At 41.8% G+C, this 24,180-nt stretch overlaps 2 protein-coding genes and 1 non-coding gene across 3 annotated transcripts in view; 2 read left to right on the forward strand and 1 right to left on the reverse strand.

Annotated features, from left to right (window-relative positions):
• Nucleotides 1-2,602: 2,602 nt before the first annotated feature.
• On the forward strand, nucleotides 2,603-6,820 carry LOC124053356 (apoptosis facilitator Bcl-2-like protein 14). Its single transcript, XM_046378433.1, has 7 exons — nucleotides 2,603-2,760; nucleotides 3,883-4,307; nucleotides 4,731-4,838; nucleotides 5,133-5,194; nucleotides 5,494-5,652; nucleotides 5,766-5,879; nucleotides 5,967-6,820. Exons 2-7 carry the CDS (start codon nucleotides 3,899-3,901, stop codon nucleotides 6,006-6,008), a joined length of 894 nt encoding a protein of 297 aa, XP_046234389.1. The 5' UTR covers nucleotides 2,603-2,760; nucleotides 3,883-3,898; the 3' UTR covers nucleotides 6,009-6,820.
• A 90-nt stretch (nucleotides 6,821-6,910) lies between these two features.
• Nucleotides 6,911-6,983, forward strand: trnaf-gaa. The gene has a single exon. It is a non-coding gene; the product is annotated as a tRNA-Phe (tRNA).
• Nucleotides 6,984-10,214: 3,231 nt separating this feature from the next.
• The window catches only part of tmtc2a (transmembrane O-mannosyltransferase targeting cadherins 2a), a 50,628-nt gene continuing 36,662 nt past the window's right edge, over nucleotides 10,215-24,180 (reverse strand). The window contains 8 exon segments of the mRNA XM_046378929.1: nucleotides 10,215-11,412; nucleotides 11,415-11,580; nucleotides 14,431-14,494; nucleotides 16,798-16,912; nucleotides 18,744-18,825; nucleotides 21,700-21,821; nucleotides 23,115-23,193; nucleotides 23,498-23,682. Of these exon segments, the coding sequence (XP_046234885.1) occupies nucleotides 11,384-11,412; nucleotides 11,415-11,580; nucleotides 14,431-14,494; nucleotides 16,798-16,912; nucleotides 18,744-18,825; nucleotides 21,700-21,821; nucleotides 23,115-23,193; nucleotides 23,498-23,682 (842 nt within the window). The 3' untranslated portion in view covers nucleotides 10,215-11,383.

Raw genomic sequence — 24,180 nt, forward strand, 5'->3', positions numbered from 1 at the left:
TCTTGCTTCTTGACCTTATTTCGTGCTGGCATGATTGCAGTGGAAAATCCACAAAGTTACTGAAGTTTGCTGTTTCCTCTTTCTTAAGCCAAGAAAGAAAAAAGCAAAAAAAGCAAAAAAAAGCAAAAAAAAAAAAAAAAAAAAAAAAAAAATCCAAACATTTATCTCAGTGGCAAATCAGCTTTCATTTGAAGAAGACACTTTTTCATGTAAACTTCGTGCATCATTCACACTTGATGGTGTGTACAGTCACCGTGTTTTAAAAACATCTTGTTTGGGTCAATGTGCAACCACACCCCAGTGAAATATGTAACAGCAGGCCGAGAGGCTCCGTGATGACTGTAGTCACTGCAGTGTAGTGGCTAACCACCCGACCTCCTCAGAACGATAACGCATCTCTAAACAATCAGCCATTCAAGTAGAATACAAAACAGATTGAATCAGAAGTGCAACATTACCAAGAAATGGGAAGACAGAGACAGTGACACCTAAAATATGTAAGATTTATCATCAGCTGTCTTACATATACCAATACTGCCTTGCTAAGGCTGTACTTAGCATTTAGCTGTAAGCACTGCTGTCGCTAACATCACCATGCTAACATCACCATGCTAACATCCTGATATTCAGCAGGTATAATGTATTTTAGTTGAACATGTTAGCATGCTAATATTAGCTAATTAGCACTACACACAAAGTCAAAGTAGCTTTGCACGTATTTGGTCATAAAGTATTGGACAAATTCAAATTCTGACCTGATGATGGCGCTAAGTGATAAGTCTTGCGCTAACAAGAGGACATTAATGTTTGAACCAAATTTTGTTGAAATCCATCCGAGAGATTTCATTTCAAAACCACAAATTTTAATCTCACGTTGGGCGCGAAATGAAAAGTCACGGGATCTTTGGTGTCAGTAGGATTCATCCTCTTCGAGACGTGAATGTTTCTATCACATTTCATCCTGCAGTTGAGATATTTCAGGTTGGGCTAAAGTGCTGAGTTTGACCAAAAGCATGTGTAAATGTACAAGATATTATTCATTTTCACATAGATGGCTTAAGTTCAATCCACCCAGTCAGCTTCGACTGCAGAAGTTTTTCACTTTCACTTTACCCTGGGAATTTTCCAGGCACAAACTATGAACCAGTCATTTTAAACAGCTGTTGTTCCAGCCATCACGTTCAATGGTTACACTCGTTATACATGAGGCTTACATGAATGTGTAATATAGATTATACTCTTTTCTTTGAGGTCATTATAGTCATTCAAAAACAGCAAACATGGTGTTTTTTCATACTTAAAATGTGCATCATCAATCAGAATCAATATCTGAAAACTTTCACTAATTACAAACACATTAATCAGTCTCAGTCAATATTTTTATTACAATATTTCAGTTATATTCTGATGGTCTCAATCAATCAGATTGAATATAAATAAGGACATGCTGGCATTTACAAAAATAATAAGCTCAGTGTGTCCTGTGTTTTTCCGGAGTAACTGTGGCTTAAATTACTGTAAAAAGAAAACAAATAAAAAACAAAACTGAATGTAACAGGAGCCTGAGGGATTTATCAGGTGGCTGTGAAGTCAATGATTAACAGCTGGGAATTTCCTTAAAGGGCAACATACCTGTGGATGGCACGAACACTCACAAATTAAAGTCAGTTCAATGTCTACTGTAGAGCATTTGTTTTCATTACACAATCTACACACCAACAACATTCGCTATTTTATTTCCTGACTGAACGCTTTGGAGCTTCTCACTGGTTTCAAGTTTCAGATCACACAATCGTTGCAGCTGGAAACTTTGAAAATTCCTAATTACTCAGATAGGTCAAGTAAACCACAGCCCGTAAAAGAGCCTGCAGTAAAACAGCTCACCTTATTTCAGTATTTAGATGACAACGCTTGTACAATGAGTTTGACTTTATGTCTCATAAATTTGACATTAAATCTATAGATCTATCTATCTGTGAAGTTTGTGTTTCCCCGTGACCCCGCTGACCCCGCATCACCAGTCGTGTCTTTTTTGTTCTTTGTTATGGCCAGAGGAAGTTGGTCACATTTTTCAAGTTAGCTGGAAGGTGAATCAACCCTTTGTGTGTCCGCATCAGTCAGACAATAGCAACCACGTGTAATGTCAGGGGATGGAAAGATGACATAATGAAGCCTGTTTGTGAAATTAAATTCTGTCCAACCATTCGTCATCATATTTTTTTTTAATGTAGCCGGCTTATGTTAAAATTTCAGACAATAAAGGTGTTGTAGATAATCATTTTCAGTGAGAATGTAAACTTTGTCTTTCTTACTCAAGTATGTCAGTTCCCCTCCTCTCTTGTCATGACCAAAGATATTATTTCGCCTTTTATTTATTTATTTATTTATTTTTTTGCTGAGTCACTGTTTTTCACTATTACTTTCGTTTTCCATCCGTTTGCCTTTCCAGTCTGTGTTTGGGTCGAGAGAGTTCTTAATAGTGAATAAACTTTTTAAAGTTGACGCCCTCCCTATAGTCAGTATTACTCTGCTCTCGCTGCGTATCACAGATTTTTAGTTTGGCCGCTTGATTTACGTGAAAAATCTGAAGAAAAGCACGTAGTTTGCGTCCTAGCGTCATCTGTACGTGTTACGTAACGAAGACGCTTGTAAAAAGGCTGAGCCGGGCGGAAGACTCGGAGTGTCAAGCGGCAGACTGAGAGGAAAGTTGCCTACCTGAGTGTTATACTTTCTTTCACCGCCGTCTTAATCGTTTGAATCGTAAGTATTTTATGTTTTTAAATATTATGTGTGAAGTGCTTGCTGATAAATGGTGTAAAGTCCGTTTTGGCAGTTGAGTAATTAGCTTTATTGTGGGCAAAAAGCTGAATTTAACTGGCTAATGTTAAATGCTTATTTGCTTAAACAGAGAACCAGGCAAATGACACCTAAAGTAAACTTACAGGTCTGTTGTTGTTTGTTTTTGTTTTACTTTTTGCTTTTTAGGAACCAGGTCGTCGTTTACTGACGACAAAGCTAACAGGTGGCAACTTATGAAGCTATTCCTCTTAGTTACAGAGGTCGTAGTGGTCATAAACAGTCTGATGAACTTCGCTGTTTAACCGTCGGAATGCAAGCCGTTGTAGCGCAGCAAAACTGAGTTTAAATAACTGTGAAGTTTATCTTTTATTAAATGAACGTGTCGTGTTACAGAGAATTAACTTATCCTTGAATCCCGTACTGTTTTTTGTAGCGGATTGACGAGTACACTGGGTTGTTTTTTATTGCTGAAGATGCATGCCACGACATATCCCTTACTGTCCCATTCACTCACCGCCACCAGGGGGCGGTGTTTGTCTTACTATTTATTTAGCTTTGGAGACTACATCTTGTACAACTTCAAAACATAAATAACCCAATAACAAGCAAACACGCCAGGCTTTCTTGTAATAGTTAGTTGAGTAAGTAGTAGAAAATAAATTAATCAACAGAAAATTAATTTGCAAATATTTTGCTGTTTGAGTAATTCATCAGCAGCAGCAAAAAAAAAAGACTGGTTTCATTTTCTCAAATGTTTGAATGCTTTGAATACCTCTGAAGTTTTTGCAGTTTAAATACTGAAGTATGGATTTAACTGACAACACAAACAAGCCAATACTGAGCTTAACCTCTTCAGACTGATTGTTTTGTTCTACAAAAAGCTATGGAGGAGTCGACATGAAGGAAGATGACATTAAAAACAACAATAAATGTAGCAAAAGAAAATAATAGGAGCAGCTGCCAGCAAAGAAAGACAGGAACAAATCAGTATCTGGGACATATTTAGATACAAATTCATGATTTTAGGTTTTACCTTTTGCACCTTTTTTAATTTTAACACTATGACTATGATCTTGTTTTTAGTCGTCAGTAAACCAACATGGCTAACGGAATCGTGGAAATTCATGATGTCTTATCCAAGGAGAACAATCGGACGGACAGCACAAACTGTGACCCTAAATCTACCTCAGACATGGACAACATGGCGGACACGATGGAGTTCAGAATCCTCATGGCCTATGCCAAGAGGAGACGAACGACCAGGGACGCCGAGTCTACTAAACAGGACACCCCGACCGAGCCAAACGGTAGCACACCTTCATCACCTCAGACGCCAGCCGGGAATGAAAAAGACGAGGAGAAGCCCAAGGAGGTCAAGAAGAAAAACAAAGGAAAACGTCTGTTGAGAATTTTCAGCTGCATCAAACCTCGGACAAAAGACGAAGAACCCGTCCAGACTCCAGCAAGAGAACCTGATGTTGACAACAGATGTGGCCAATTAACAGATGGTAAATGTTGAGATAAGCCCATACGTTCATGTTTCCCGTACGAATGTGTCTAGAAAATGTCAGAATGTAGCGAAAAATATGCATTTTGTTTTGTTCATGACCGAAAGACGAAAGATATTCAGTTTTACTGTCCTGTAGGACAAAGAAAAACTTGAAAGTCATTGTTGCTGACTCAATTCATCACTGCAGCTTTAGTAAGAAATAAAACCTGAATATTTAAAACAGTCATGCACCTTTTTAACCTGTTAATCAGCAGATTAGTCAGTAATTAGTCACAGCCCAACAAGTATTTGTATTTGCAGGATGAGAGGTTCAAGTGTCGTGACTCAGACTTGTCAGACGTGACTTTTTTCACAATGATGTGGCGATACGAGCCTGGACTCGTTGCTTTATGCGTCTCTTAACTTTTTTTTTCTCATTCAGATGAAGTAGAAACGAAGGATGAGGTGGAGCATGTGGCAAGTCTGCTGACAGAAATTGCCGATGAAATCCCATTCATTCCGCCGGAAATCGAGGAAGACTCGGCTCCAGGTTGGTTTCCTCCTCACGGGATGCATGAATAAAAAGATAAATGTGACTAAAGGAAAAAAAACAAAAAAGACGTGTGGATCTGCATCCTCATTGTTGAGCTGTCATGCGACTGACTGATTGTACTTGATCTCCACGCTGTCTTGTCTTCAGCCAGCCTGAACGTGTTAAGCTGTTAGCTGCTTATTGTACATTCTGGTCTTAAAAAGCTACTCTCCCTGCAGTCTATAGACCTGTTGGCCACTGTGTTTTCTTTTTATTTTGTATGTTTATTGATAATCGTGCTCTGTTGTGCAGATGATGTGGAGAAAGTGATCGGCCTGTTGCTGAGGGAGGCGGGAGACAAACTGAACGAGGAGGTAAGAAGCTTTTCCTCTAAACTTTGGGATCGTGTTTTAGGAAAGTTGTCTCTTTGTCCGTTTATACAACATCATATTTACAACACACACAGATTTTATCGTAGCATTTGTCCAGCTTATATGAGACAGTTACTGCAGGTTTATCAATCCCAAAGATGGCTGCATTTCACATTTTTTAAAATGACATTTCCTAACCATGGTGTCCATTTAAAATCATTTCTGTTAGTGTGTGAAATGGTGAGTTAGCTCCTCAGTCTTTTTCTCTGGTTGTCTAAACACAAAATGTTTGTCTCCACCAGGAGCTGAAGAAGGTTAATATCACTGCAGAGATTTTCTCGAACTACGGTTTCTTTAAGAAGCTAATGGAAGCCCTCCTTGTGAAGATGGGCCTGATCTCCGAACCCGACAGGCTGGGACCAACAGCATCACCCAAAACCCAGATCGCTGTGTGCTGCGAGGTGGGGGCAATTTGAGGAAAAGCCTCAGCAAAATAAGAGGCTTTGAAAGTAGTGCACCGTGTAGTCCCGGTTTAAATGAATCATAGCTCAACGTGTCTCTGTTCCCCCGGCAGGTCACCAGTCGTCTGTCTGCAGTGGACACGCTGCCCATGAGCCGAATGCTTTACCATGGAGCCAGATACCTGCAGGATCATTATTCATCCTGGGCACAGCAGCAGGGTGGATATGTACGTGAAACTAACACACGCTTTTAGACGTTTAAAAGTTTGATAAGCCTTTCCAAATTGATCCTGATATTTTAATCTCATCTGCAGGAGGAAGCTTTTGACTGTGACGACAAGGACGACGACCAGTGAAGTGAAGTGAAGTGATTTTAGAACTCAGCGGCGCCCCCTGCAGCCGTGACACACCTGTCAAGAGCTGCTAACCCACTTAAAGCATGTCCTGTGGTTTGACTTGAAGTGGAGAGCTTTAGGATCCCACCGTTATCACACCTCAACTGTACATAACTGTCAGCGTAGAAATCCGAACTCTTAGTGAGAAGATTTTTTCAGGGGTTTTAAATATAGGATGAGGACCAAAATAAGACTCAGGGCACCGTTTCTGTTTACATGCTGAACAACTGAGACCTTTTTAGTATATTTGTATGAATTGGAATAATATTAACCAACAATTTATCATTCAATATGTGATGTCAAAGTCTTACTGACAAGCTGGGCTCTGAGAAAATATTATTTTTGTACCACTAATGAATGATCAAGTGTTTTGAGTGTTATTTCATGAAGCATTATAATGAAATACATTTTTAGATGTTTTTCAGCACTTGCACTTTTTTTTAGTAGAAATGATTATCTTTTGAGAATAAATGGTTGATTTTATATATTTTTGCTTATTTGTATTTCATATAGTAACGTACTTGTTACATTTGCATTTTTTAAAGTGTAATTGTGCCAAAGAAATCTTGTGTGTATTGTGTAAATTTGTCCATTTTTCTACGCAAGTTTTAGTAACTGACTAAAGAAGGATGCCTTTACTGTCCGGCTAAAGGTTTGTCTGTATAGCGGAATTAAAGAAAACTTGAATGTCACATGAAGACCAAAGCTGGAAGTGTAAATGGAGAAACTTCCTGTATGAATGAAGCAAGAAATAAATTAATTGTTAAAATTGGCTACCTGTGTAGACAGAATTGTTTAAGAGTTGCATTAAACCTTTCACATCCTCTGGTTTACTTCGCCTGCCGAGTCTCATACTTGTGTGAGCCGAAATAGCTCAGTTGGGAGAGCGTTAGACTGAAGATCTAAAGGTCCCTGGTTCGATCCCGGGTTTCGGCAGCTACGATGCAGCGCTTTTGTGAATTTCCCCATTGTGGGGCAATAAAGGGAATTTTATCTTATCTTAAATGATAATCTAATTAAAGTGGAAACAGCGCTGCCCTGTGGTCAAAGGAAGAGATACATTACACTAACTGCGATCTTAAACTCCATTCGATTTTATTTTTTTTAGAAATTTATAGTACTTTTTCCATTTTTTAAATTTTCGAATTACTTTGCCAATTCTTCCCCAGGTGGCAAATTATTAAATTATTTTTTCGGCTCGTACACATTGAACCGTTGCAGCGATTTTTCTTCACTCTGACACACACACACAGAACCAAAACACATCGTTAACACTGCAGCTGTGAACCGGGTTTGGTGCGTAGGTGCCTCCTCGGGATTGGAGGGTTACACTGGGTACTGCTCCAATCAGGGCCGTCAGCTGGATGCAAGAACGTGTGATGGGCGGAGCCTCCAGAGGTTAATCCAATCATATTCTGGGGACCACACATGCGGATCTGCAATACCAACACACCAAGTCATAGTAGGAGTCAACAGACAGTCAAAATTTCCACACAAGGAGGAAATAATATTTTATATTATTTATTTAATGGTGATGAATACTCTCTTGACAGGTTTTCCCTCCTCCAGCATTTATTCTGTTGTCATTTCCGTGTTTTTATTTGTGCGACTGTGTGAAATTTCTACACATTAATAAAACACGAGAGAAGCGACAAATGTCAAAAGCTAAGGGGTAACTAAGGTGAGCTTCCTGAGGAAAAGTGGGATCAACACAGTTATTAGGCCTCTTCTGTAGCTACACAAGTTAAATCCGTCAAATAGTCCCCATCCCCGTAGAGACATCATTTTCTTATATGACTGTAGAAGATGCCTAATTTTAGGGTTTCAAAATGTTAACTTTGTGAAACCTGCATGCTGGTTCAACCTGCAAACAGTTCCAGGTGTTGTGCTACATTCACACATGACACTTCCTCCTATGGCTGAAGCATAAACGCACCGTGTGTTTCAAGGTGGGCTATTTAAACTAATGCCCCGCCCACTGTAGCTCACCTGCTCCTCGGCTCTGCGGCTTGCTTGCAGGTAAGTGATGTTTTATGGTGGCTTGGTGGAGGAAACAGTACTGGTTTGTGGCGCACACCGGCTGTGGATTTGTCAACCCGGCCTGCACCACTGCACTTCACTTTATTTGCTTCCATCGTCGTCCATGATCGATGTGCATCACTCTCAGTTGTTCCAATTGTTTCTTTAAGTGGCTGAACTCTGGTTTCAGTTGATGTTGGTCGTGTGCACTGTGATGCAGCAACAACAGCCCCATTCTGTCTCCCATTTTGAATGTGTGTGTCTGCCTCTCCGTTGTTTATAGGATTTGGGCACACTGGGGTTCTTGCAGCAGCTTTTCAGATGGACAAGAGGGGAAACTGAGTCAGCTGTAGTTAAGGGAAATCGTCAGAAGAGGTCGCTGTTGTCACATGCGAAAATTGAGAAATAGCAGACGAGCTCTTGGCACAGGCCGTCATGGGTTACAGTGTGTTAAGCACTTAAAGTATGCAGTTTCCAATCAGCAACTAAAGAGCAACTAAAGAGTACAGAGTCCATAAAAATGAATACAGATTTGTGCAGTAGAATTACATGTTTTCTGTCCCACCCCATTAATCATGTCGTCTGTAGTAGGCACGAGATCTTCATTCCCCATTGTGTAGTTTTTCTGCTTTATGTTGGCTCAGGTGTGACTCCTGCTGTCAAGAGGCTGCTGGATGTGTGAGCCCTGAACACGCATGTAACCGTCATGTATGAACAACTTCTCCCTGACGAAGACACAGACTGAAGGAAAGGACAGGATGTTACTCAGGGGTAATTAGATAGGAAGATATACTTGACTTAACTGATTTACGTGAGTTCCTGGAGCAGAGGTTAAGAGGTTATCGAAGAGCTTCCTCTTTGGGCGTCAAGCTAGTGTGACCTGGAAACTACAGAGTGGAGATGTGGTGCCAGAGTGAGAAAAGTGGTTCCAAATAAGGCTATTTCTATGCATAGGGAACACGCTCTTTATTCAGTGTTGCTGTTGTTATTATTACAAAACACAATCTGTCCTCACAGTTTGACTTCTGTGGCATAGTTTGAAATGTGTGAAAACTGGGGCCGTGAGTTCTTTCCGGTCGATAAGCGAGTCAAGTTTGATATCTTCTTAAATATTCACAGCCTGGATGTGGCATGTGATTAGAACCTCTTTGATGTCTGCTCGTGCAGATGAGATCAACATGTTGTGAAAAATCTAATTAGTGGCTCCTCTCAGAAGGCCGTCAGCGCGTGAGAGACCGAGTGTGGTGCAACCACGGCGAGGCGACGGCGCAGGAGGGCAATTACTTCCTCTTTGAATCAATGAACATTTCAAACACTCAAAAATATATCTGGCACAGTCAGTTAAATGGAACAAAGTCTGCAAACTAGTGGAAGGAAGGCAGTTTCTTCTCATTTTTTGGTCATCCAAAAACAAAAACATGCTTAGCTTTTATCAGCTTGATATTTCACAGTTCTTCTTGGTTTTATGAAAATTGCTTATTAACGTGAATTTGAATTGTTGCAATATGTTGCCCTTTTGCCTCTCTGTGGTCCAATCAGTAGTGGAAAAAGTACTCCAATCTTCTACTTCTTCAATACTACAGTGTAGAAATACTCTGTTACAATGCATATATTATGTACTTACAAACATTTGTTGGTGTGAATGACAAATTTTGTCAAACTTAAGCAACTGGCTTTATTAACTGTTCATAGCACGAGTAAAACGTGACATATTTCCTGGCGTGCTGTAACAATAATTCTTTATGGTCATTTGCGTACAGGAGAGATTTTGACTTGTCATGGCAGGAAAAGCACATTTACAAATCCATCTTCACTGTTACACCTGTGATTTTCCTGCTCTGACACATCAAACCGATTGTCGAGGCTGAATCTGCCGTATTTTCTCTGGGACGTTTTGACTTGTGGCTTGTGATGTTTTCGTGCTAGATTTTTGCAGTGACAAAAGTAACTTTATATGTGGGTTTTGAGTATTATGGACTCGAGCTGTGGCACATTTCCTCCTTGTTTGTTGCATACTTTGACTTTTGTCACTGTGAGCAGCAGGTGGAGGGATCGAAAGCCAAATATCAACTCTTTGCATAATCCTGTTCACATAAAAATACATGTGAGCTGACTGAGTGGAAGACATCACGCTGCTGAGAGCAAAAATCATGTTGTTGTTTTTTTTTTTATTATGGAAAAAGGTTCACTTCTTTTCTTTACAAAACACAACACATTTTCAGCTACACATTTTCTATAATTTACCCAAACATCACAATCATGAAAAAAAATCCCATAAAAACCCATCTAACATCACTTTAATGAGCTCTCTCTGTGTCACAAACAGGAAACATGAGCTGATGGCCCTGAGCAGAGAGACGAAAAGTATAAAGAAACAGTTTAATGTAGCTGTCGTGTTGCCCACGTGTAGCCTATCGACATGTAGAAATCAGACTGTGACGGCACAGTGTTTGCTTTTTCACACACACACACAAAAAGAAATAACTTGTATTAATAAATTAAGTTTGATCGCATGAGGTGAAACATCTTCACTTGACACGAGGAACACGACATGTAAGTGACAAGAGTTCTTGCTTGGCACGAGAGGCGTAAAGACTCGGTACAAGCTTTGGCACCGCTGAGGAGTCTTCCCATGATCTGCTGTCATCTTTACAGTCACGAGAGGTGCAAACAGTCAAACAACAGAATATTATCGTAAATTATTAACGTTGTTGGATTACTTAACCTGTTTTAAATTTGTTGGAGCAGTTTAACCATACAGCACTGTCTTAGAGGGTGGAACCTGATGACGTCTTGGTGCTGGTATGCTCGTGACAGTGCTGACAACTTAAAGTCCATATGGCTGAAATTATTTATTTACTTTTGCTACATCCTTATTCAAATTAAGTGCTTTAAAACATGCCCAAGGTAATAATAACAGCAAAATAACAATAGTAAGCTGATTTTTGTGACCTTTGCGCACAAGATTTCTTCTCCTGGAATTCGCACTTATTTGCCTTTTGACTTCAGTGCATCACTTAGCAAATGAGCATCACTTTTAATAAGATGTAATAATAAAAGGTGACATTAGTGTTGGTCGTTCGAGCCACCACGCAGCACTGTTGGTGACGCGTTTATTGGGCCGAACGCCCTTCATCCCAGACATGCCAAGCCCTCATGCCGTCTTCCACCAGCCTCACAGGCCACAGCTCTGAAGAGTCTGACTTCCTGTCTCATAAAGTGAGCCTTTGGCCTCCAGCTCGTCCATATCCTGTCCCGCTTGGGTCTCTGGAGGACACTGGGTCGTCGTTAAGGGAACAGTGCAGTGACTTCACGCGTCATTCTTCGGCATCCCGAGCCCATGCCTAGTCCTGAGTCCTTGCCTCTCCATGATGTTCCACAGCTTGCGCAGGTTGGACTGAGTAATAACATCGTCAGGTTTGAGCTCTAGTGCACGCAGGTAGTTGGCCTCCGCTTCGGGGAGTTTCCCATTTAGGTGGAGGATGGCGCCGAGGTTCATCAGAGCAGCCGGGTACTAGAAGAAGGCAAAGACACAGTGAGAAAACGGTCAAAACAGTAGAAAGTGGTGCACATTGCCTGTTGACTTACAGGATTACTGAACTTGTAGTAACCTTGGATTCACTTATTTGAACAAGGTATTTTAAACTTTGCCTTTCTCAGGGCTGTTTTTAATATGTGATACCAAACACAAATTACAAGAAGCTTGCAGGGTCTTTTTTTTTTTAATGGAAGTGGATTAAGGCGAGGGCGCTGGACAAATTTGCTTAAGGCTAAGAAAATCAAATATGCATTTAAATTGGCCCTAATGCAATCTCACAGCACTGTAGCAAGCATGGCCAAAGACAAAAGCGTGTCCTTTAACAGTGTCACAGTGATAAAATGGGTGGCTACAAGTGGGAGGTGTGTTGCTGCAGTCCAGTTTAATTAAAGTACTATCTTTTGGAGGAAAACCATCTGGACCTGAATCGTATACCAGTCGAGGATATCCACACAGTCCAGGTCATATACATGACTCTCAGCAAGCCATAACTAACAAACACACTCAAATCTCACCATAAAAGTGGTCGGCATCCTCACACCCCCGCGACCTGGCCTTGTTCCCAGTCTCCCCGCATGACTTATTGCTAGTAACTTGGCAATTAGTTTTCAGATTTTCTCTTCCCTGACACAAATGTTTGTCTCTCCTCAGCGCCGACTTGTTTACATTCCACTTCTCAAGCAGCGTTAAAAGACCAGCGTTGGGAGTGGGAGCCTGTTTTTCTCACCTAATGCATCAAATGAATGCTTATGGAGCTGGAATGTTTCAAGTGCTGGCCTGGAAGATGCTTGAAAATGAATTAATTAGCAACTGCAGTGCTGCCACCCCCTTTTTTTCCAGTTGGTTTGTTTTTCTCACTTAGCGCAACAAATGAATGTATTAAGCAGTCGCATCTCAAAGTGCTCCAAACCTCCTGTTCTGCTTTTTGTACCACTGAGGAACACTGTGAGCAGCTAGAGACACGCTAAGCCAGATAAATGAGGGTCCCTCCGTCATTCTAAACAACTGGGTGATATTCAGTGCTCAAACTGGGCTAAATCATTGGAACGTGAGCTCCAGCTTCATGTGTTCTGTGCACAGAAACGCAGCCAGAGAGAAATGACTTCCTTTTGCATTTCTTTGTGTTGAAACAATTATTTCTGAAATTAGGAAAAGGATGGAATCTTCAGCAAGTTGGATATACAGTATTTTTAAGATCTACTTTTGCTCTCTAGCTTTTATGATCCGTCCCCGTGAGCTACAGTGATAATCCTTTAAAGAGCCCCTGCAGAGATGCTTTAAGACATAAAAATACCTTGTTCTGGATAATAATTAATCAAACAAATGTTTGTTGTACTGGGAAATATTTTTTGACACTTAGTGTGTGGATTACAGTGTAAATACAGCAGTTCAGTCCGTGTGCGCAAAATGAAAACACTCCACTTTGCAAATGTCTCTTGGGCACACAATCATTGTCTTTCTTAGCGCGAAGAGCCAGCGCTGAATCTTCCATGACCTGTGAGCTACTGGATTAGGCTGATATTTGAGAGAGGCTGTCATTCACTAAGCAGACGTGTGCAGGCAAAATGTCAGAGACAAGAAGTGCTTTACTTCAGACAAATGACAAGAAAAGCCCTCAAGCATGTCTGAATGTGCACATGAAGGCCTCCAGACTGAATTACAATGAATGTGCCTTTGAGATAACTGTTATTTTTTTTTTTTTACAGAATAAAACATAAATGCACGGTTTCCCAAATTAAAATGGACTGCGGTTATATTTGACTTTTTGGGCTTAAAAAAAGATATAAACAGACAGGCAGACCTTATCTTAAAAGAGGCAGATGGCATAAAGGAGTGATTCCCAGCCAGCCCTCGTTCCCTGTGGGGTTGATCTGCAGTTGCCAGAGGCTACAATGGAAAATTGTTCAGCTAATTTGAAAAAAATCTACAAAAGAAGACCCTGACACAACATGTGTTTCCACCGAGTGAAACAAGTTAGCTAGAAGTACTTTGTAAAGTAGTGCAAGAAGGAGTACTTTGTTGAAGCAGTCAGCTAAACGTATGACGAAACAGATGAAAATACTAAAGTACACGTGGCTGCAGTCTGCAGATTTGGACCATTTAATCCTACACACTGTGGCCTGAATGGTCAGACTGAGTTGGGTGGGGTAACGCAACACAGTTCAGAGAATTAAAAGGACCTGCTGGTAATGAAGGTGAGGGTTAGGGTTAGACTCTGCTAAAAGGGCTGTGACAATATGACCGTTACTCCAGTGAAGGGCATAAAGATGAAAGTCTAACCCTCCTCCTGCTCTCCCGACTCAACTTAACACAAGTCACTGAGCAGACTAACGTGACAAATGACTGCAGGAAGTTCCTTCGAGGTCTGGTCTAAACACTCCGGGGTTCCCTCATGCAGTCCGGTCCGCGCACCCTTTTCCTTTGAAGTGACTGATTCATACTCGACAGAAACGGGATATAACAGCCCTGAACCTCCTCAAATGCACGCGCTGACACTGACAAGACGCGTTTTAGCTGCACTGCGACGATCACCCTGAGGAGAAATGTGTGAATTCAGTAAGAAGGCCGCAGTAACAACCAATGATCTTCTCTCTTTGGGATTTTCGTGTTTGCACATGCTCTTTTCAGCCGTGAACAGAACACAGTTTCCATTTTCTATTCGTCTGTATTGCTGTTTGCCAGGAACAACAGTCTCGTAACATAATGTCAGAATGATGGGCAACACACGGTGTGTTGTAAATTGAATTTACAGAACAGGCGTGTGTGTGTGTGTTTGTGTGTGTGTCCATGATAAGTGCTAACAGGCCCACCAGTGCAGGTACTCACATCTGGTCTGAGGCTGGCTGCATGCTCGTACTGCCTCTCTGCTGCCTCGTTCAGACTGGCCTGTCTGGAGAGCACACAGAGAAAGGAGAGGTAAAAATGTGACATAACAGTTTATATTATTGATATATAACACAAGCTACTGATTAAAACTGTACTCAGCTAATCATATGAATTAGCGTAATTGGAGTCATCCCTTCATTAATTGTTTAAATTGCTGGAAATTGCCTCAGCGTTGATTTCTCTTGTAATTTTCATCGGAAAAGTCGGATTCGTTCCATGTTGGGGTTATGTTAACCTTACTGACATCATTAATCACACAGAACTGTGTATTCATTCAAAGCCGGTTGCCTCTTCACGGGTGATAACACTTCTCACTCATCATCATGTCTCGTGTGAAAAGGCGGGATTGTTAAACTGCACGCTGTTCATCGTTAACCACCTCTGCTCTCTAAACACATTTAAATGCAGCGATCATAATGTCAGGTCACACTTAAACATCGGCAACAGAAGATCAGCTCGGGAAGATTTCAATATCAAAGACTGAAACTAAAAATCTGTGTTTTTAATGTTTCTAATGAACACCTGTTTAAACATTCGACTGCGTGAAATAAAAAGGCAGGTAGACCACAGATCACACCATGCAGTTCCCCACCCCCCCGAGACGAGAATAAGGTCTACAAGAAACCCTCGTCTCATGTTGTATATCATGAAGAAATTTTATAGTTTACAATTCAAATTTCAAAGGAAAAAAAGCAAAGATAACCAACTATAAGATATAACTGTGTAGCTGAAATGTGGTTTTTCTGCTTTCGGCTCCTGTTTGTCATCTTGACACCTCTTTCTTCCTGGGTCTCCTTTCCACAGGATCCAAATTCCCTGTGAATGCTTTGAACTTTGTCTTTTCACTGCAGTAAGTGAAGTAAATTCTGATTGGCTAATTGTTTAAATTCAAAACTGACTCATTTGTTCATTCAGTTGTCTCTGAATATTAATGCTTCAAATATATATGCTTGCCATGTTACTGCTGGCTTTATAAAATAGCAACAGTTAATGTGCTCCATACATCCAGTCTTATCCAAAGAGTTCATGAGCCGAACTTCGCTGTGCCAAAGTTAATAAAATCAAGGAAACCATTCTTTCCTGACAGGCCAATTAATATTTATAAGACTGTGACTCGATTAAAAAAAAAAAAAATACGCCTTGAGAATACATGCAACACTTTATCAGGGGTCACTGGAGTTCATAAGCGACTATCACAGTGATCATCTTGTAACCTTGGTGCTTTGTTTTGTTTGGTCAAGTGCTGGAGAGTCGTTAAAGGAGACAGATAAAGACTCAGGAAGTTCAGGCTTTAAGGAAAGTAAGTTTGGGTTGAGGAAGAGGAGCATCGGTTTCCATTTTCAAAGAGACATAGTTTGGAGTTTAAACATGTAAAAACTGCTCTACTGTCAAGGTCACATACCAGACTACCATTATTTGAAGAGTGGTTTGCGGCAATGAAATGTAGATCTAATATATGCAAGACCTTCAATCAAACTGAATTATCGGGTTATTATTATTATCCTGGTTATGGTCAGTCATTATTTGTGCATAAAGAAGAGAAGATTCAGAGCTCACTTTTTAGCATCCGCGGAGCAGCTTGAGTTTTACATCCAGCTAATGACAGGTGTGTGTGTGTGTGTGTGTGTGTGTGTGTGTGTGGCAATCATTAAATCCTAATCAGACTGGATTTATGTCACAGAAAATAACCAGTTAGACCACAACACTGCAGAGTGATCTGTCATTTAGATTTACCGAAAGCGAAACTCTGCCAAACCCTTTCAACTTTTTACAAACCCTCTGTGGTGTTGTATTTAGATGGATGCTGGAGAGCAGTGATGACTTTTCCAGATATGTAGAGCAAAAAAAAAGGAATGGGGGCACATCGCTGCAGTATTTCCTTGAGTGGCTGGAAGTAGAGGACTTTTGCAGTCCCTTTTGACACGTTTTAAGACTTATAACGCCGTCTGTGCACACGCTTGCCAAACTCTGAAGGGGAAAATTCTCCAATTGCTTCTTTACAAGCCCTGGACTGAAACTTCGCTGTGATGGACTGAAACTGCGCTGCTGTTTGTAAAACATTAATAAACATAATAGCTTTTTACGGCAGCTTTTTCCATAGAGAGGACATTTACTATTCTATAACATTCGTATAATTTATATTTCAAATATGGTTATAAAATGGCAGCAGCACCAAACAAAACCACAGGCAGTGAAGCAGCGCAGCAGCAAATGCAGTATTTTAAAAACATTTCTAGAGATCTGTACGCTCATTCAGTTTTCTGCACTTGGTGCCTCTTGTTGTCGTACGCCAGCAGTGAAGCCAACCTGAGCATGTGAGCGGCACTGAAGACCACATCAAACTCCGAGCTGTCCAGCTCCGCCGCTCTCTCCGCCATCTCCGCCGCCTCGCTCAGACGGGACTGCTCCAGCAGGAACTGACCTGCAGGGGAGGGGAAGGACAGATGAAGTGCACTTACTTCAAGAGGGGTTGTAGAAGTTCTGTAGTTGGCTGATAGGTCAGTCAGAGTCAGTCAGGTCATCACTCTGGCCTGACTGACTCTGGCCCCCGCCCCCTCCAACTCCCCCCAGAGGACGAGTCTCAGTGACCTTCGGGATTCGTTGACCTTTTTCCGCTAAGGCCAACAAGCTGACATTGTTGGTTTTTGGTGAAATATCTCAGTGACTATGTGATGGATTACTATGAAATCTGGTGATCCACCAGCAAGTCAGTTTTCACTTATCTACATACACACAAAATGTGGCAATCTTTTATTTATTTGGTGCTTTATAAGGATATTCATGTTTCCCTGATGATGAAATGAACTGTCATGACTTTGGCAATTCCCTGACTTTTGACTGCACTGAATTTCAATCATCATTTTGGCAGTTAGGAGCAGGTTATGATCGGTTATGGGTATCGGTTAAAAAAATACGTCTCGCATCCCAACTGAAGACTCTTTCTTTTGTTTGCTTGCAAACTGAGAGTTTGACTTTATTTATTAGTTCTTTCTGTCTTGTATTTGGTTTATGCTTCTGCAACCTGCTGTCGGCAAACTGAAGGAGGACGTATTGGGGGGAGGAAAAAAAATAAAAAGACACAGGAAGCTTGTAGCGAAGCTCTGACAGAAACAGATAGAGATCGATGGGAAAACCAAGGAAGATGAATGGAGGCAGTGAAAGAGAGCACCACAGGAAATGCAAGCAGGAGGCAGAGACAGTGAGAGAAAAGTGGGACGGCGAAAGGATTGTTGTTGTGTTTGGCGACGACGGAGAACACGCACGAGATGGGCTTTTTCCTGTGCGAGTCTGGACACCTGGTGCGGCACCCACAAGTGCCTGCCGCGGAGGCTATAAATCAACGGCCACAGATGTTAGGAAGAGGGGAATGTGGGGAGGCTCCGCCGAGGTGCTGCTCAAAGCTAACCGAATCTGCCTGAGTGCAGCTTCCAACAAGCAGCTATTGGACATTACAGTGGCGGGGACATGAGGGACAGTTTGCATTAAAATGTGTCACTGTGAACAATGGCAGGAAGTTGGGGAGGTTGTCTATGCTATCGTCCGCTGTTTACTCACTTCCTTGTATTCTCCAATATGCGTGTCTTGGTGTGGCGTTGTGCTATAATGTGGCCAGATATCATCAGTCCTTACACACACCTGGAGCTCATCCAGTGAAACCAGGAGGGCCAGATTTGTGATAAAGGAAGGGCCAAGCCCAAATAAACATCACCTATAGCAAGAAGCTACAAGATAACATTGAGGGGGAAAAAAAAGGAAAAAAGCAAACAGCCCGATAGGCTGAGACGGAGCAAAGAGCGTGAGGGGAAACGGCTGGGTCCAAAGACAGCAACGCACCCCTCGCCAGGGACCAAACTAAACTCGAACCCCGAGATATGAAGAGCAGAGAACACACCAGGAGGAGTGGAGGGAGATAAGGGAGAGGAAAGGGACTAAGCACAACAGCACTTTCAGCGAGACAGGCCAGATTTAATTTCCTATGAATATCCTAAAGATAGCGACACGGAGACTGTTCCTCCGAGCTGATATGAAATACTGCATTAACAGCAGCACAGGCGTAACATGGTATTGTGTTTTACTCTCTGTTACGAATGGTAAACAGTGTATTCTGATCCTGTCTCTTCACTCAGAGAAACAAAGGATACGTGCCTCTGTGTGTGTGTGTGTGTGTGTGTGTGTGTGTGTGTGTGTGTGTGTGCACCATCTGCAAAACCTCCAACACTCCCAGCACTGAAACCTTTGATATCTCTTCTTACCATAGTGCATGTAGCAGTTTCCTTTGGTCGGGTCTAGCTGAATAGCTCTCAGATAGTACTTCTCCGCTTCTGTCTTCTGCCCCTAATAGTAGGAGTAAAGCAAATATTAATAGCTTTTTTTTAATGATTGATTATTATTATTATTTTTTTTTTGCAATATCATGAAACACAATTTGACTGAGAAGTTTTAACGCAGGGTTGCATGCGTGCTTGAGCCGTGCACTACAAGGACCATGGAGTCATTTCATTTTGTGCCTCACTCAAATCTCATTTTAACTATCTCCTACATTAGGTACTGTTCCAGGCAATAAAAAAAGAAAAAAAATAAAGCCAAAAAAGAACCCATTCAAACATGGAGAGTCTCCAAAATAGAATTACACTCTATTATGGGCAAAATGAAATGTGATTGTGAAATAATATGAGCAGAAATCAGACTAAAATCATGGAGTGTAATGTATAAATTGAGGGACATTTTTGAAGCTGAGTGACATCACTACCATATTATTTATTGGTTTAAAGTGATAATATATGAGAAAGAATGTATATACACATGCTAAATATATAACATCCATGCTGTACAGCTGGACACGAATGACACAAACTTCTCTTGTATTTTGCTGTTGTTTTAGAGCTCTAACATGCATGAGCTGAAGCATGTAACTCTGCTGCTACGTCTCAGCAGGAAACCAATGCTCATAAAGAACACAGTATCCCATGGTGTGTAAGAGAAATCTTAAGTGTGTGTGTGCATGCAGCCAGTGTGAGAAAGATATTTCTGCTGTGTGTTTGAGGCTCGATTTCTCCACCTCTTTTTGTTTCAGGCTTCAGCACTGATTGCTTCCATATTGCCAACGGACTTGCCATGCAACAAGAAATGAGAAGACCGGGTGTATTAGGTTTGCTTCATTAGCTCCTTCCCCATGCCCGCAATCGCTCGAAATGAAGGAGCAAATATCGGGCCTGAATGGCTTATTTCACATTTTCTTTGGCTCTTAGCTCTTTACATTCAATTAAACCTTCTCCACAGTCATCCATCAGACCTGCAAGTGGGGCGGTTCAGTCCAGTAAGGTTGGAGAGAATCATGCAGATTTATGAAAGTTTCAGGTCAGGAAAAAAATGTACAGTTTTAAACAACTATCAAACGATAATTTTGTGGTGTGCTTTCTTAAAAAACTGATTTATTGCTGTGCACTTCTCCAGTCTGAATAACTGAATATCTTTTTACCGCATGCAATCTGTTGCTGCTTTATCGAATGATCCTCCACTCTGAGAGGAAGTGGCTGGCATCAGTGCTGAAGGCATCTAAATGCACGATTTAAAGTCATAAATCAGCTCGGCGCTGACTGACCGCGACTTTCTCTAATGCGCACCACACCCTTCTGACTCCAGCAAGAGATCTCTGACCACAGCCGGCCTCTAAAGTTACACTTGGCTTGTTTGACGGCACTTTGACCTTGGGAAGAATGAGGCAGATTAGTGGCTTCAGGAGTTGCACTTGTTATTCGCTGAGGAACGCTGGTGGGTGCAAGATTATCAGGCTCCAGCCTTATAATTGTGCAGACTTGGTTTTAAGAGAAGGGTGAGATGGTGCTATACATCAGCTTTCAGGGGAAAAACGACTCTGCCGCACATGTTGGGGTGAACCACAGTACAAGACTTCAGTTTGACCTTTCCTCGCCATGTCTGCGTTGTCGATTGACTCCGGCAGGACGGCCAAAAATGTAGCTGATGGAGTGATTCAATAAGGAAGGAGAGTAATTGCATTATAAGCCTGTCTACTGACCTATTGTCCAGGGTCCATCCAATCTCCTGTTCCTAAAGCTCTGTAGTGGCGGAGGGGGGCCTGCATGGATCTGCTGCCCTGAGCCTGAGGGAGCACAGCAGATGTCCAGCCACAGTGGGCGACTCTAATCTGAACCTGTGCTTTAGGTGTGTGTTTGTGCGTGTGTATTGTGTATATCTGCAAATCTTTCGACAAAAAGGGGAAATGATCAGAACTGAGGTTTAAAGCCTGTGAGGGTTGCAGCTGCAAGTGCGTCAAGCACTGCAGGTTGGTTGTGTCTTCTATCAGCACCCAAGGCTGTGGAAGTGAGGAGGTCAAGCATCTCTAGAGGGGTTACAGAGAACACACACAGCTTGACCCCAGCCTCTAAACTTGACTCAGCTGTGAACACATCTGTTGTCGCATAAGTGTGTGTTGGTTTACGTGGTGGGAGGACAGGAAGTGTGGAGTTCCTGGAAGAAGAAAAAAAAAAAACAAAAGTTGGGCAAACTTGTGTGCCCTTGACGTCTTCCAACTCTCACATGACTCTCACAGCGAGGGACCGAAATCACACAGATAATCTGGAACTCATCCAGTCACAGAAGGATGGCTTTCATCAACACCAGACTCCCCTCGTCTGTAACCTTCAGGCATCAGACATGAATTTATGCAGCTACTATACTGCTGTTTTTTTTTTTAAGCTATTTGGCACCGGTCCTGGATCAGGGTCAGTCCAAGGTCACCGAAAGGTTTTTGTCATAACATTTCTGTCTTAATTCCATCTTTCACACTGCGTGATCCTCTTTTCATCCAGCGAGCGCTGCTTGAGGTCAAACGCCATATTCATGAATGCGTCTCAGCTCCTCTTGTTGACGTCTAATCAGGGGAGTGTGTTTAGGATGCACCTCGCAGAGTCAGAAGCTCACACCTCATAACAATTGTCACACTTCTTAAGGCTCTGCAGGGGAATCGATAGCGTGGGTTCACCTCAGTCCAACGTCCCGTAAATCACTCGATATGCATTATTCATCGCTGGACTCGGCCACTTCAGGTCCCGTTTAATTACACTGTGCCAGGTAGTTACCACTGATGGTACCACTGCGATCGTTAGTAAGATAAAGCTTTGGCTCGTGTTGAGGTTCTTCCTGTGTGTGTGTGTGTGTGTGTGTGCGCGCGCCAGTGGAAGGACTCACAATGATGGACAGGAGTTTGCCATATGTGAGGTGGGCAGGGATGTGGTCAGGCTTGGTCCTGAGGGACTCTCTGTACCAGTGACCCGCTTCCTCCAGCCTGTTCAGCCGCATGTAAGCCTCTCCTAAGACAGAACACAGATCAGCAGCGAAGGTTAGTTTATTTTATAAAAAATAGTGACTGAAAAACATTTAAAGTATCAACCCTCTTACACAAAACATTTGCCTTTTTAGCATATGCATTTCATATCTGCTGTATATTTCAAGCACAGTATCAACAAATACGAAACGAACACATTTCCATCTAAAACATGATTTAATTTTGACTGATTAAAATGAAATATGGCTGTTTTATTCTGTATTACTTTTATTATTGGAACTCCAGGTCCTGACAGAACAGTTTCTTCTGCCTATGCTGCAATTTTATCAATTTAAAACTGATTTACTGTGAAAAGTTTTGGCAGGGACACAGAGTCAACAGCCGTCGTGGTTTTAGGCTCGAGTAGATCGTGACAGCGTGCAGAGTTGAACCACCTGTTTAAATCACAGTCTGTAGTGCTCTAATCTTCCTGGTCAACCTGGTGTTTGCTGCCCAGTGCACCTGCTGCTTGCAGGTCTGATTTATTCATGCTTGCACGTCTGATTTTTAATATTTGCAACTCCTGAGCTAAAACGTCAGTCTTAACACTGCTTCTCCAACAAATTGTTCCATTCCAGATGGCTTCCATAGATCCTGCACATGAAAACTCTCTCAAAGAAACACCATTGTTTAAAACTATGAGATTTTTGTTTGATTGGAGAACATGTTGTTGGCCCCTGGAGTAAAATGACATCAGTTTTAACAAAGAAGCCCCTGGAGGACATGACACTAAAACAACTCCTCCCTCCACCTGACAAAACACACTCCCTGTTCTCATTTAGCTTATCCAAGGAAGGAATTTTTGCAGACATCTCCCTGCAATCTAAACTATGCTGTCAGGATGAGCTTCCAATAATGTAATTAGTGTTACATTAACAAAGAGATGGATGTGTTTTATTTCGCGGATTAGCTGTCTGCTGCAAGATGACACAGGGTCTGTACACATGCTTATGCGCTACACTGCTGGAATCAAACAGGTGGTTCAAGTCCTCTGAAAGCTGTTTTTTTATGGCCAATCAGTTAATGTCAGCTTGTTGTACTCCACTCAAAGCTCAGCTAAAATGGACAACTGACAACGTGTAAAATTCATCGCCAGGCGAATGCACAGTTTAACTCATGTCCTAAAACAATTATGAAGCCTCTTCATGCACATTTAATCCCATGCGTCAGCACACTTATTAATATTTCAAAGCAAGTGTTGCCAAAGTAGAGACTTTATAATCCTGCAATTTCAGTTTCTGAATCTCAGTCCAAGACTCAGGGTCAATCAGTGACTTACCCATCATGTTGAAAAGGCTGTGTGGTGCAAACTGTCGCGGCATCTTTTGTACTGCTTCCTTATAAACAGTCAGGGCCTCCTGTGGGGTGGGGGGGTGGCGGGAGGGAGGAAAATTAAACTGAGCAAGACCAGTTTTTGTTCTGGATCAGCAGAATGCAGGCCGTGTAGTTGATGATGGAAAACAGGATTAAGTAACTGCAGTTTCCTGTTCAGCTCTAAACGGTTGAGCTTTTAGTGCTGCATTAAGGAAAAGTGCTAAGTGTTTAAATCATGAATGATTGTAAAGTTGCTTTGAAAAGCAGTAAAACAAGCATTGTGGTCCTAGTCTGATTGTTCAGTTCAGCTCCTAAGATACTCCTTTGGTTCTTTTAGCACAAACTGACCTCCTGCTGGCCCTGTTCATGGAGCAGTTTGCCCAGGTTGTACAGACAGCTGGTGACGGAGCTCTTGTGGGCGTGGGGGTCCTTCAGGTTCTCATCTGGGATGTCGGCACAAGTCAGAAAGGTGCGTTTGGCCTCTTCCAGGTTGCCCTGGTTCATCAGGACGATTCCTGTGTTCAGGTAGGCTGCTGCGAAGAGGAGAGAAAATGAATTCAACAGCACAACAGGACCTGCCGTCACTGACACATTCAATGACTACACTAAGCTTCTTTTCATTTATGATCAGACGAGAAACTTAAATACTGATTAATTCACAAATTTGACATGCATATGACACACTAACCAACAAGATCAAAAACTGTGAAAAACGTACTCATTCAGTATTTAAGAGTGGAGGAGATGCGGAGAATCTACAAAGCTCATTGGGGACGAAGGACAAGCAGTAATATATAAAGTCAAAAGGAGAGAGGACAGAGGTCAAAGGCAGATAAAATTACCTCAAGAAAAGTAAGTAAGAAGTAAGTGAGAAGGACCCTCATCACATGAGCGAGCACTCAAGTGTGAGAATGAATCTCGTCATTTCACCGTGGAGCTGAAGTGGCCTGAATATGGCTCTCATATTCAATCCAATTCAAGATTAAAGTTGGACTCTAATTTATCCAAACAAAGACTCAGCCAAAATGAGA

Source organism: Scatophagus argus, chromosome 22, assembly GCF_020382885.2.
Source record: "Scatophagus argus isolate fScaArg1 chromosome 22, fScaArg1.pri, whole genome shotgun sequence".
NCBI classification, from domain to species: domain Eukaryota; kingdom Metazoa; phylum Chordata; class Actinopteri; family Scatophagidae; genus Scatophagus; species Scatophagus argus.